This window comes from Dipodomys ordii, unplaced genomic scaffold (assembly GCF_000151885.1).
Source record: "Dipodomys ordii isolate 6190 unplaced genomic scaffold, Dord_2.0 Scaffold73, whole genome shotgun sequence".
Taxonomy (NCBI): Eukaryota; Metazoa; Chordata; class Mammalia; order Rodentia; family Heteromyidae; genus Dipodomys; species Dipodomys ordii.
The window spans coordinates 626,923-642,652 of NW_012267289.1; the positions used below are offsets into that span (position 1 = coordinate 626,923).

The window sequence follows — 15,730 nt, forward strand, 5'->3', positions numbered from 1 at the left end:
AATGAATACAGACAGACATCAAAACATCCTCTAACTACTTTGGTTGCTTACTTCATGCTCCCGTGACCTGCCTCTTTACTCACTAAGGCTTTTAAAGATGGCCATTTTCCGTATCTTAAAAGAAAGAGATAGGAAAACGACTCCATCTTCCCAAGCACAATCTGATCTTCCCCAAGAAGTGGAGAAAAGGAAGAAGATGATTCTTAGTGACAACTTATGCAATGTTTTCATAAAGACAAATGACCATGACTGGTACTATCTGAAAATGTTCAGAATCATACTTTCTAGTCTCAGATTATAGCGCAGGAATAATTCAGTATAAGTGAGATAAGTTTTATCAATTAACTATTTGAAGTTCCTCATTTTTCAGAAGAAAGCAAGATCAATGTTAGTTTTTCTTATCCCCCAATATAATAATAATAATAATAAAACCCTGAACTCAAATAGCCCTCTTCACTTCAACGAAAAGGATATTTTCCTGGCAATGCTGTTCCAACCCGGTAATCAGTATAGCTCTTGCTTGGATGGAAGTTGAAAATGAAAAGAAGGTTTGCTCTCTCAAAAGTGATGATCTTATTGCCTTCATGCTTTTCACTCACATAGGCCTGTAATAATTAACATATGTTACCTTTAAATAACACTGAGATGCAGCTATTATGGGAAAGTCCTTTTATTTTTCTTAATAACCTTGTTCACTGCTGAAAGTTCCAGAAATTTTTATTTTTAACATGCTATAATTTTGCTATCTAGACCACTTATGACAATGTCACCTATTGCAGAGAGAACATAAAACATCTTGCTAGCCACCTGCTAATCTCAAAAGAAGCACAGATTAGAGCTGTGGCTTAGGTTTTAAGTAAAAATCACAGGATCCGCACTATATATCAAGTATTCATTTGTATTAAATCTACTTATAAGTACATGTTCCTTAGGAATATTTTTAATCCCCAGAATAATATGTCAAGGTACATAAAATATTACTTTTCAAAATTTAATGTTACTATATCTAGATTCTGAAATTATAGTTATTCTACAAATCATACATTTGTATACTATGTAATCAAAATCATAGGCAAACTAAAGCCCATTAAAATATGGTGGGTGTTTTCTGTTCTCAAAACATGTCTGAAAAGAAACTATGGTTGCACCCTTTTTATGTGAAACATCATGCATCCCCAGAAGGCTACAACTGGCCTCTGCTTTTCCAACAGCCTCCTGGCCTAGCTCAGTGTGGAGAGGACTTGCATGCAGGCAGAGAAACAGCATCACTCTTGGTGATTTAGAAATGGGAACTTGGCTCTAGCGTAAACAGGGTGTCTTTTGATATTCAACACCATTCCTACTGAAAAGAAGCATCATTGTGCTCATTTTCCTGGAGATGGCATTACTAATAAATGTGATTAGGGCACTGGTGTCATGTAGACAATCTTACTGAATATATAAGTACCTTTGTTCAACCATCAAAAAAAAAAAAACCCATACACCAGTGTAAAAACACATCAATAGTCATTTCAAACAGCATCAATATAAAGTAAATGGATTATAACTAACACGTACTATATGCTAATTTTTGCAGTGGGGAGGAAAAAAATACCTGAATAAAATTTGCACCTGTTAATTACATTTTCTAAAACTTACTGAAAACTTAAATTCCAAAGGAGATCCAGACTCATGAAAAATACTAAAGAACACACAGGTATAATGGCATCAAATCAAAATGACAAGTTAGAGACTAATAAAGAAGGGGAAAAAAAGTAAAGCTTACATTTTGTCAAAGTGGCTTCTTTATAACAGTATAATTATTTATATAAAGAAAAAGCAGTCAAAATAATTAAGATATTTCCACAGCAATCTGCAAAATGTGTTCCAGGGAGAGCTTTTATAATTTAGTTTAACCAATTGAAATAAAAATACTAAATTTAAACAAGAGCAAACTAACCAGGAAAGTAAACAGGGCATTTTGTTTCAGATTTCCATTATCTACTGGAGAGATTTCAGTGGCATGTTTTGACAACCTGAAGTATGTTACAGTGAACCACACACTGAATAACAAAGCAGTGTCTGGGAGATCTGCATATAGATTTAAAATGATTGTCATTCTAAGCATGTCCAGCATTGGTGACTAAAACATCACTTTTAGAGTAAAGAGCTTACCTGTGGAGCTGAAAGCCAGCCACATCTTTCCTCCAATCTATTCATATCCCTGTCAAAGTTATTTAGGAGTTTATAGCGAAGAAGGTCGTCATCAGTTAAATGAAACTGTCTTCTGGCATAATGGTAACTCTCATTATTTCCTTTCCTTGGGAAGTCTAACCATTCAGGATGCCCAAACTCATTTCCTGTATCAAACAAGAACATACAAAAAAAGTGTTAACTATCACCCCAAATATCAGTAATTCATGCTATATATATATATATATATATGTATGTATGTATGTATATGTATATATATGTATATACACACACATATATGTCATGATATATGATTTGAAAGTCCTTATAATTAGTTCAGAGTATAAAATATTATCACTATACTCTGAGAAAGATATAAAGACCTTCAAAACCAGAGTGGTTTTGTGAAGAAAGTGCATTTGGATTCTGAAGCCTTACAGTCCAGCTTTACCTCGAACACTCATTCCTGATTATACATCTTGGTTTCCTCATGTGCAAATGAGGACAATTACATTCATCACACTTACCTCATCTCTGAAATAATCTAGGAGATCTCAGAGGAATTTCTGAAAATCTCTATCTCTGTAACCTCTGCAACCTATAACTATGCTTTACAATTTCCACTGGCTTTGTATATACTGTTGCTTTGTGATCCTCTAAGGAATCCTCTATCATATTCATTTCACAGATGAGAAATTCAGAGCTCTGGGCAGTTAAGGGATTTGTTCAACCTTACATATATAATACTCAGTAAAAAATAAGCATTAAAGTTTACTTTGTGTGATTAAAATAACCATGTTTTCTATCACAATCTTTAGGCAAACATATTGTGTATTTCAGGTGTTACAGAAATCCGAGCCACATTTATATTATTTTCCTTGATTCCTTTTAATATCTATTTTCTATCATTACATGTGTGTCTTCTTCTGAAATTGTGTGTGTGTGTGTGTGTGTGTGTGTGTGTGTGTGTGTGTACAGCTGGCACACCTAACTGAAGAATCCATTTAAACATTATTTCTCACTAAATGATTAGACCTAGAGATCACATAAATTAAATATATATAATATAGTATTTGACCTGATAATTAGATTTGAATGTCTCCTTTTGTTTGTCCCTATTTAGTTACTAATTTAAAGTGTTTTCCCCTAAAATTTAAATTTTTTTCTAAATGTACCTTCATGTGCTTTTTTTCTAAATGTACCTTCATGTGCCACTACAATAACAATAATTTCCAAAGCCACAAATTTGTCTCGGAAGTAAAAACTTACATGACCAATGTACTTGGATTGTAGAGCTGTTTGGTTCTTTTTCCACTCATTTTACAGGCCAAAATTGTATAAGGATGAATTTATTCATATTTTTACTAATACATATTCCCAAAGCAACATATTAATGTGCTTTGTATTATCTACACTTCCTACTTCAAAGAAACTAGCATATTAACATTCTAATAAATAAATCCTAATAAGCTAGGATTTAATTCCAAATGATTTACTATAGGGACTTCAAATAGTAAACTTTGCCAAGAAACACTGCAAGTTACATTTAATTTTACAGGGCTAGACCATCTAAAATTTTTAAAAAAGTGTAGCAATTCAAACCCTATAGCAATTTCACAAAAATACAGTATCTGCAAACATTTTACTAAATTCTAATAGTTCAGTCAATTGAAACAAAGGAGGAGGCAACAATGCTCAATAGGAAATGTACTCCTTACCTTGCTCATATAACTGTAACCCCTCTGTATGGCATTTTTACAATTAAAAAATGTACAAAAAAAAGTATTTCTGGGGATGTTGTACAACATGTAACAAAGAAGGAATTCAGATTTCTATCTCTCTGAGATCTACATTAGCATTAGCATGCTTTAAATTCATATTAGTAACTCTGGTCTGTTATATTTAAGAGTCCTGCCTTGGACTTCAACCTGTATCAGCCCAAGATATATTGCTGGAACACATCGCTCAGCCATTTGGCAGGGAGAATCAAGTACATCCAGAATTACAGACAGAGCATGTTCTTTAGTGAATGTGGAATAAGGGTATATGCAAGCACCTAACTAACTACAAGTGGGATTTCAAATACTGGATTATTTACAATGGGATAGCTAGTCTGCTATTTAGATAGCAGATTAGATTCAGGCTTTCTATGGGAAAAAATACTTTTGTTTTGTACTAGTCATGGCATTTAGGGTTGATTTCAGTATTAATAAGAGATTCTTTCACCTTTCTTGAGGAGAATGTGACAACACCATCATCATCAAAGAAGAGAAAGTAAAGAAATTATAGATCTATTATAAACTAGTGTCTATTGTAAGCACTTCATAGGAATTAATTTCTTCTGTTTTTATCAACACTGTGATGTAGGGATCATATCATTATTATTAATATTTAATGAGGAAACAGAGACACAAGGAAACAACACAGTCAATGAGTAGTCGAAACAAGTCTTGTTTTGGTAACCTGATTTTAATTACTAATAAACACGCTGACTTGCTCAGAAGCAAATGCAATGCAAATGAACTGCTAAGAACAAGCAACCTTTCCTTGTGTAGGAGAGATTCCATGTTAATTCAATAAAATGCACTAAAAGCATGGAGAGAAAGGTGATGCACAGTGAAGAATTCAGATTAGTCACACAACATGATTTGTACTGAAGAGAAATGGCAGGCAAGATGCAATTAAAGTAGTAACAGGGTTATATACTTTAGCCCTTCTATCATAGGGAATAGAGAATTAAAGCTGGCTTTAAGTAGAAGAATAGAAGCATCACATGTATATGTTATTAAAATGTTTGATAGAGTATAAGAGGCAATGGATATCAGATGTTGAATGGTAGATAAGCTGGGTGGCAACTACCTATGAACTGCAATCAACTGCAGTAAGAATGATATAAAGAACATGAATACAGGTAGCATTTCTGAGAGAGAAAGAACAATACATCATGACTAGGTGAGAGAGGAAAAGGGACATTAGATAAAATTTTGAAGTTCTGAATCCAGGACACAGAGTAATGTTCAGATTAACTGCTATGGGAAAAACAGTGACAAAGTTTGGTATAAGAAGATAATGAGGTCAATGTTGGGTGTATTAAATTTTAAAATGTGAAGGGTTTACACGTATTCAGGGATTTAGAGTAAAAGTAATAAAAACAAAATAAGGTATTATAATTCAGGAGAGAAAGTGAGGTCAAGAGCAAGAGTAATTTGTAAGCCCTCAGTAAATAAAAGGCAAGGCCCCCAGAGGAAAGTGGGACCAGGAAGGTCCCTGGCAACAGCAGGAAGAAAGGAGATTAATTAAAATAGTAATACTGAGGAGCAACAGTTAGGAGGACATTAGAGTGGTGTCAAATGCAACTAATATATGTACATGAAGATCTTATGATATTATCAACCATTTAGTATAGGAGCAAAATGGTATTGATTGCACTTTTCAGTCTATATTGCACTCCAGAATAATTAATGGACATATTCATCCCCATTCCATTACCTTTAGGGACAGGCTCAGGCAGAGACATATGCATGTATATGTGTAGGTGTGTGTGTGTATGTTATGTATATATGTGTATATGTCATATATATTTGAGATTTATGTATTATATACATATATGATATAAACTTCCCCATACATTCTGAAAGTAGATGAGCTGAAGACTTCACTCTGAAAAACAAGTGTAAAACCTTCAAAATTCTTTATGCCGAAGAATAGTTACGCAACATGTGGTCAATGAACATAGATTTCCAAGACTGTGAGACTTAGATTTAAATTCCAGTTAAACCACTTATTAGTGATACGAATGTAGGTCATTACTTTGAGCTGTCAGTTTCCTTACCTGGAAAATAGAATAACAAGTTTCATAAAGCTCTTCCAAGGTTCAAATCAAGTGACATGAGTGATGGGCTAGCAATTCTATACATTTAGTGGATGGTGGCTTTTATGCTATATACTCCCATTTACTATGACATTATTCAGAAAAGAATATCCTAGAAAGCATCAGAAGAGTTTCAGTTTCTAGGTGACATCATTCCGAGCAGAAATGGTCATAACTACTATGAGCAGACTTACAAATGGCTTTAAAGTACTGATTTTTTACAGTGTCTGTATTCCCATGTATAGGAGATTCTTGGTCTGAGGCTAGGCCTGGGCAGAAATGCTAGCTAACTAAAGCAAAAGAGGGTATGAAATGTTCAAACCCCAATGGGTTCAAGTCCCATTTTTAGCAGTCTGAACTATTACAAGTGACATCAATATATATATATATATATATATATATATATATATATGTAGAGAGAGAGAGCTATGTGACAATGTAATGTAAAATTAAATTTCAAAGATAGGAAAATAAAGCTATTAAAATCATAAGATGAAACTATTTTGTTAGAAAATCACTTATTCATCTCTATTAGACTCATTTAGATTTCCTAAAAAAGAAATCTTTCCCTACAGAAACCTCTTTTTAAAGTAAAATATATGGACACCTGCATACATTAAAAATACTGGAAAATTTTATCATTGATTGCAGACAAACATTGTATGTACAGGGTGGCTTTTGAATGTTATCTCTATTGGAATGAGTTGACAAGGGACAAATTAAGTTTAATATGGACAAACACAACAGTAAATTTCATTTTTGGTTCAAAACTGTAGACACAAGCATAAAATAAAAGGAAGCAAATCAAAGAAAGTCTTTCAAAGTGACCTTGGAGTAACAATGATCCATTTATGGTATGCATAGATAAAATGGAAAATGGATTTTAGTATCATACCCCCAGCTCACAACTCATAAACCTAAAAAAGAAAAATATTATCATTAAAAAAATAAATAAAACACTTTAAAAAAGTTAAAAATGTCCTCCATGGCTATGGTCTACAAATTACTTAGAAATGGGAAGTACTTGAGAGAGTACAGTAGAATATAGTCACAAAAATTAGCTTATACTGAAGAACTGCTACATAAAAATGAGTCTATTGTTCATGCCTGAACATGGTACAAAGCCAGCCTGGGCAGGAAAGAGATTCATTTCCAATTAACCATCAAAAAGCTAGAAATGGGTATTTTTCTCAAATGTTAGAGACCTAACATTGAACATGAAAGATTAGATAGTACCTAGACCCTAAATTTAAGTCCCAAGTGGCACCAAAAAAAAAAAAAAAAGAATGGTGATGGAGGCTCATCCCTTTAATCCTTAGCTACTCAGGAGGCTTGATCTGAAGATTACAACTTGGAGCCAACCTGGGTAAGAAAGTCCCTGAGACTCTTATCTCCAATTAACCACCAAAGAGAAGTTAATGGCTCAAGTGATATAGCAGTAGCCTTGAACAACAAAAGCCCTGAGTTCAAGTGCCAGGAAAAGTGTGTGTGTGTGTGTGTGTGTATGTGCCCGCGTGCGCGCACGTGTACACACACACAGAGCTACAAATATAAATTGATTCAGGCTTTGGCTAAGGTGAATAATTTGTTTTAGTAGATGGTTTGCTGGACTGGGAATAACCTGATCTGAATCAGCATTTTAATTTAATCAAAGTAAAATCTACTTCCAAATTATAGCTAATATATGATATATACACATGTATACATAATATAGGTGATAATTTCTTCAAGGATTGCAACATGTACGAAAGAAATAGAGTAAAAGCATTCCTAGTGATTGCCAGACATTTGGGAGAAAATGTTGTATGTTTGATCATATATGTGCATTTTTCTGAGGTAGAAATGTTTTCTTCACATTTTCTATGTATCTGAGGGATTGTAAGAACCTCTATGAAAAGGCAAAAAGGATGAGGGAACTTTGAGGAGAGCATTTTAAACACTTTTAAAAGGTTTATTCAACAGATAAGAGGCTTAGAAATGTGACATTGAGCTATCTGCAGCACACAGGGGCAGTGGCTGTGAGAACTGAGAACAATACTTCCGTGTCTGAAGCGTGCATTACAAGCAAGCAGGCACGAATCATCAAAGCATGATCTTTCTGCTCATTAAATTATGATTGTGATCAGTAATGTAATACATAGGCTCTTACTCAATTGAAAACGAAGTGGAGAGAGCAATGTTTTAGGTGTCACTTGGGACATTTTGTAAGAACATTCACAGTTTGTACCATGATTCACTGCATTCAATATCGCACAGACCAGAGTGCTTCCAGAAATGAGAAGGCTGAAAGCTTTGGCTGAACAACTTTAAAACAAAATCAGGGAAGCAGGTAACTAACACTGTGAGAGTTAATTCATGATTCTAGAAAGTCTACTAAGTTCCTTCATTCCCTTTCCATTTCCTCTGTACACAGCTCCATTCATGTCTAGTTAATTGTGAAAAACCTTCAAGCACAAAATTCCTATTGGGACTCCTTTTCCTGTAATTAATTTTTTGCTGTTTGATGTAAAGGTCCAAACTATAAATTGACAAGAAGCCAGCTGGTACAGTGATGAATTTCAAGACAATATAACTAATGAAAAAGCCTCAGCTCTGTTAGTTGAACATTTTGATTAGTTTGTGTATTTTGTTTCTCTCAACTGTAATGCATACTAATTTTAACTAGAAATTAATTAAAATCTACCCGAGCCTCCATGCTGTGGAAATTACAGAAGTCTGTTTTTCTCAAGTTTATGTATACATGAAATTAAACTATAGTTTAATGAGAGCATAAAAAATAACTGGAGCTTCTATTCTGCTCATGTGTACTGAAGACTGATTTTTGAAAGGAAGCCTGTATTTTAAAATCATGTGCTTTGGTTTGCTCAGGTCTTTCAGTTTGTCCTTCATTCTCCCAAGGGTAGGGCAAAGTATAAAACAGTTTTCTAAATCGGGGCCTAGTGACTTTGCTTTAAAAAAAAACTGAAGTTGCAGTTGTCAGCACCCCTCTTTGATTCTGATCAGTCGGGGTGGTTATGGGAGCAGACACATGTTACATTCACTGTTCTTTCTTCACAACAAGCTCCAATGTGCTGCTGCTACATCTGGACTCAAATATTTTTTTTTAAGGATGAATGTCGAACTCCTGACATCCTTTTCTTTGAGACATATGCTCCACATTACTGTGGAAATATACCTTACACATCTTGTGGAATGCATATAAACTCTCTCATATACACAAAGACAGACAGACAGACACACACACACACACACAAACCCTTCACTTGCTCTCATTATCTGCAAGTTCCTTATCCATAGATTCAACCAATTTCATATGTATAATTTTTTTTTTTTGGTTGGTAGTGGGGCCTGAATTCTGGGCCTGAGCGCTGTCCCTCAGCTCTTTAGCTCAAGGTTGTGCTCTACCACTTGAGCCACAGTGCCACTTCTGGCTTGTTTATCCTGCTTATGTGGTGCTGAGGAATCAAACCCAGAGCCTCATGCATGCAAGGCAAGCACTCTACCACTGAGCTACCTTCCCAGCCCCAGATTAAATACATTTGAAAAAAAAATTCCAGAAGGTTCCAAAACACAAAACTTGAATTTGTTCCACATTGAGCTTAAAAAAAAAAAAAAAGTGATGGGCAGAAGTATCCTGTTGTCCCCTCTTTCCCCTTCATAGAGCCCCTCAGTCTCTCCTGGCCCTAACAGCATGGCTGGCTTCCATCTGCTACCCTGTACACGTAGTTAGGCCTGAAATAGCTGGATCTGAATCTGTTCCGCATAATCTCTACTGCATATGTAAAGGCCTTTCTTTTTGTCATGATTCCCTAAACAAAATGACATACCAATTATTACTACAACAGCATTTACATTGTATTATACATTTTAAGTAATCTAGAGATGATTTGATATATATGGAAGGAGCTGTGGAGGTTATAGGGAAACACTTTGCAAGTACTTAAATTTTGGTATTCTGCAATGATGTTGAGCAATGAACCAATATTCTTAGAGTAATAAAAATAAAATAAATAATAAAATAAAAACAATTCTACATCAAAACTTTTAACACATTTCTCTCTCCTCAGTATTTCTAAACTACATAGAATTTCTACAAACAAATGGTTTGGCTTCTGATTTCTCCAACAGAGTTTGCATATCTCACACTTCTTTTAAAAGGTATGAATCAAGTATACATTCTACACACCACAAGCCAATATAACAGTAACATGCTTCATTCTAACACAATATAAAATAATTAAATGTTCTTAAGGGTATCATATACATCATTTATATGATGATACTATATCACATACATCACCATTATTCTCGTCTTATAGAATCCATAATCTAGTAAGGAAGATAACTATAAAGAAAAGTGTGTTCAAACAAGGTCTAGAGATCAGTGAGAGTTGACAACAAAACACAGTAGAGCAGAAGAGAACAGAATAGCAGTCCTCCATATCCAGATAATGCCAAGGCATCCTGAAGAGAGTGTAGCCAGAGAGAGAAAGGCAGTTATGAAATTATATTGCTATCAACCTTTCAGTCAACCCTGAAATTACAGAAAATTCCCTTTCTTATTAAGAATCAAAGAGGTTTCTGTAGTAGTCAATGGCATGACCTCAAGAAACGTAATTGGGAGAGTAGGTAAAATTGCTTGGGACAAAGACAGAGGGTAAACGTGTTAAACAACCACACACACACACACACACACACAAACACACACACACACACACACACACACAAATATACACATAAACATACAAGTGTTTTACCTGAGAATAGGGCATGAACAGAAAGATTCCACTCTGTTTTATGATATACTAGTAGTAATAGGGTTTAAATTCAGGGCATTTACCACTTGAGCTGTTACTGCAGCCCTTTCTGCTTAATTATGTTTTGTTTTTTTCTTTGCCAGTCATGGGGCCTGAACTCTGGGCCTGGGTGCTGTCCCTCAGCTCTTCAGCTCAAGGCTAGCACTCTTCCGGCTTTTTCTGCTTTATGTGGTACTGAGGAATTGAACACAGGGTCTCATGCATGCGAGGCAAGCACTCTACCACTGAGCCACTTTCCCAGCCCCAAACTGCTTAATTTTTAAGATAGGGTCTCATGTTTTGAGCTAAAGCTGGCCTGAGATGGCCAACCTTCTATCCCCAACTCCCACCTGCCTGAGACCATGGCTGTTGTATGAAAAGGGTTTCATTAACTTTAAAACTTTTTCATCACATATAACTTAGACATAAGTTGTAATAACTTGTAATTCTTTTACCCAGGTAAACTAATTTCTAAGAAAACAAACAAACAACATTTTTCTAACTGCCTTTATGGCTCCATCTCTAAGTTTTTTCCAGTGACGTATGGTACAGGATTAGTTAATGCAGGTTCTTTCAAAGAGAATGATCATCATGTTTCCTGTCTCTTTCTTCTTCACTAAGGCTTGGAACTCTAATCTCCACTAGTAGTCAACAGAGACTCTCGATTTTGTTCTTTTACTTTCCACAGAGAACTGTTTTGCACATGTATATACATACTTAAATGAATTTAAAGTATCTGTGCCAAATGTGAGAGTATATGATAAATACCTACACTCATTTCCATTCTTCAGTTTTTAAAGTAGCTGAATTCAGGAAAACATGAAATATGACATTATTACATTATGACAAGTATCTCCTTGTTTAATTTAATATGTACTTAACGTAAAATGAACCCATATATTAAACTTTTAACAAACAAAGCTACTTGAAAATAAATTTAATGGCATGCCTAAAAAGTAAAAAAAAATAAGTCCAGGACATTCTAATTGTACAAAGAATAAAAGTAAAATAAGTACTCAATATGATGGCATGAGAGTTATCTGAGTCTCATGAAAACTAAAATATGAATGAATACAAAAAATACTTCATCAAGCTTGTCCTCAAACGTCTTGAAACTTTACAAAGGATCATTAAATGTGTCAGGTATTTTGGGGAAAAGGAAACTTTAAACATTTCAAATGACAGATGTCAAGACTCATGAATATCTAAATATTCATAACTTGGCAGACATTCTAGACTAACATCTGGTAATATATATATATACTTACTTTAAAGTTATTCCTGAGAGCCATTACAAAAGAAAGAAAAAAAAAAACCTTATAGGAATAGTGGGAGCATAGGGTGGAAACACTTAGCAAGAAACCCTTATTAGATGAATATTTAACTACAAATTCTGTTACACAATTGTATAGTATTACACAATTTTCTGTTTTCTAAGTGGCACTGTGGCTCCAGTGGTAGAGCACTAGCCTTGAGCTGAAGAGCTCAGGGACAATGCCCAGGCCCAGAGTTAAAGCCGTGACAAAAAAAGAAAAAAAAAAAGTGCTGAAACTTAACTATTGGATGACTTTGACAAAAAAAGAAAAAGGAAGAAACATCAAAAATGAATGTAATAATTATTCTATTGAAGTAAGGAGACCAGGTCTGGCTGGCGCCATATTGGCCACATGGTGGATGGTGGGGTCTGGCATCTTCATAATGGGGGGAGGAAATGTCACCTGTCTCTCAGGTAATGGGCGTGCCAGGATCGCTGGAGGCAGCACTAGGCACCTGGATAATAGGTTACTAAGTCCTGATAGGTTACTCAGTCCAGTACGTGGGATTGGGAAATTCCAGTGGACATGCCTCCTGCTTGGACCCTATTTAGGCCTGGCCCAGTCCAGACGCCATTATACCATGTGTGTTTCTCCTTATTATGTCTTTTGTCCTATTTCCTGGCTCGTCTCCAGTCATGATGGTGTCCCAATTCAGCTCTCCATCAATCGAAACTGAATTGGTTTGTTGGTATGGCTTTTGTTCTTTCTTTTCTAGCCTGTTTCCTAGCTGTGTTATGTGTATTTAAGGTCTGTGGGCCTTTATAACAATGGGCTGCTTGCAGACTGCTAATGTGTAATAAAAACTACAATATTCTATCTTCCAAAATGTGGCTTCTGGGATAATTGTACCTTATAACACTACTAACAAAAGAAATCAAGACTTCTGAGCTTATATCTCACCTCAGTCAAAATGGCATTGGCCAAGCAAACAAACAGCAAATGCTGGTGAGGATTTCAGAAAGGAATTTTCCTACACTGTTGGTGGGAATATAAAATAGTGTAACCACATTGGAAATAAATATGGAGGTTCCTTATAAAACTAAAAATAACCTTCCCTATTTCTCCGTCATATGAAAAGTGGGAATCTATCAAAAGGAGAGTAAAAACACATTTAAGGAATATGTCTACATACTTATGCTTACTGTAGTACTACTGGCAATAGAAAAATGGTGGCTCACCGAAGGTGACCAAAGACAGATGGACTTTAAAAAAATGGTAGTATTGTGTGTGTGTGTGTGTGTGTGTGTGTGTGTGTGTGTGTGTATGTGCAGGTGTGTGTGCGTGCGTGCATGCATGCAATGGAATATTGCACAGCCATATAGAAAAAGAATAATGCTCTTGGCAGGAAAACAATTTAGGATATCCTCTTAAATGAGATAAGCCAAACTCAAAAAGCCAAATACCATATTTCTGCTCATGTGTGAAAGCGATTCTTAGAATGCATATATACCCACAGACATGAACTGATACATGCATGTGTATGTTTGTATATACAAGTGCATTTGGACACATATACATATTATGATTCTTACTAGAAGAATGGGGGAAAGGGAAAAGGAAAATGAACAATGAAAGAAAATGAAGAACAAATAATTTGGCAACACATTAAAATTATGAATGTGGCATAAAGAATTTTAATGAAAGCTCTCAATCAATAGGGAGTTAGGGATTCAGGAGAGAGAATTAGGCTCCACTACTGGGGTGCCACAGGAAGGGTTTGGTTTAACAGGGAGGATGAATGAAGAGAAATATGGTTAAAATAATTGTGTGAAAATACACACAAGAATGTTAGAGGTGATGGATAGAAATTGATTGGGGTACATTATGTACATAAAGACATTTTACTTTTTAATTAATAATACCAATGCTAAAAGCATGTTAGGTTTCATATTGTATCATCAAGTTGCAATGATACTTTGGTAGAAAAAAATTTACAGTGGAGTTCAGAATTTAGAAAATCTTCTGAAAATTGGTAAAATTTTAAAAGTCATCCTTTCTTAGTTTTAACAATTATATCTATTTTTCCAAGTAATCTCTCCAAGTCAAGACATAAAAATATTATTATAAAAATATAATTAATAGTATATTATGCACAGAAAATTGATCTGGGGGTATAACCAAAATTTATTTAGTAATCAATAATCTGCTTAAGAAATAGAATTCAATATACTATATGTTAATGATGTTCATTTGTACAATAATATTATTTTCCTCATAGAGAAAATACTTTTAAAATGTATGTATAATAAGCAACAGAGATTTTAGTCCTTTTTGTAATTTAAGCCTAAAAGCTTAAAAGTTAACCTTTTTTTTAATGAATGGATTTCCTTGTATTTTAGTGATGGGTGTCCATAAAAAGTAAAAATGGAATTTGAAAGTATCAGCTCTTTATCATAAGCTGTCTGGCCTTTGATGATATATTTGCTCAGGCAATCCTTGCCCTCATTTAGTCAGGGGCAGCATATATTGGCAAAGAAAGAAGAAAAGAAGCAAAGAGAACAGAAGACTTAACTTGGAACTAGGCTGACAGTCATCAGAATTTTTTTTTTTTTTTACTTTTCAAAATAGTAAAGCATATCTTTTAACTAACTGAGAAATATTTTTCCAAAGAATAAGAACTCATCAATATGATTATGGTTAGAGAGTGTCCCTCAGGTTCAAGGGTTGGAAACTTAATCCCCCAATTCAATAATATTGAGAAGTTGGACCTTTATGAGGTGATTAGGTTAATGCCATTATCTCAGGACTGGATTCCTGATAAAAGGATGAGTTTGCCCTCCTTCCCTTGACCCTCACATGAACTCCCTCTTTCCCTTCCATCTCTCACCATGGGATCATGCACCATGAAAGCCCTGGTCACACACAGCTCACCTGACCTTGGATTTCTCAGCCTCTAGAAATGCAAGAAACAAATCCCTATGCTCCACAATTTCCCGAGTTTCAGGTTAACTGTTAAAGCACCTAGAACAAACTGAATAACCATGCCAGAAAGAATATGAAACAAAATCTTCATTTTATTCTATGTAATAGACCATTTAGTTACATGGGGACAAACAGGCCAGGATGAAACATGATACCTCTAAATTCTAAAAGTAGAATTTACACATAAATCTGGAAAACTGAAATGATTACCTCCAAGGCACTACTGTGGGATAAACAGATCCTCAGAAGGTGATCCTTGGACAGAAATCCCAAATGGACAACACAAGCAATGCAGTATTTCTTAAACGTTTATGCATTCTGGATTCTTCTCAATCTCTTCCTTAAACACTGTTGAGGAATCTTTTGGGTACCCACCCTCTAGTACCTTGAAATTTTACTCATATAGATATGCCACTACTTGCTTATATGCGGTGTGATTTTGGAGCACAACGAGGTATTAAAATAGCTAAAACATTTTTTTCCTCCTTCAAGGATCAATTTAAACCCTCATTGTCCTCCAGCCCTTCTACAAAGTGTGGCTCCCCTGACCCGGTCTTCATGCTTGGCCTTCCCTTCGTCAGATGGTCACTTGGTATTAGTTTTTAAAGCATGCAAGGCCAGAGACTTGCACTCAGCAATTCTAACTCAAATGG

General features: G+C 35.0%; 1 protein-coding gene across 1 annotated transcript in view; it reads right to left on the reverse strand.

Annotated features, from left to right (window-relative positions):
- Positions 1-15,730, reverse strand: part of Gbe1 (glucan (1,4-alpha-), branching enzyme 1) — a 207,985-nt gene that overhangs the window by 29,069 nt on the left and 163,186 nt on the right. The window contains exons 13-14 of the mRNA XM_013024170.1: positions 2,155-2,339; positions 475-605 (exon numbers count right to left, since the gene is read on the reverse strand). Coding sequence (XP_012879624.1) covers positions 475-605; positions 2,155-2,339 — 316 coding nt within the window. The remainder of the gene's footprint in view (positions 1-474; positions 606-2,154; positions 2,340-15,730) is intronic.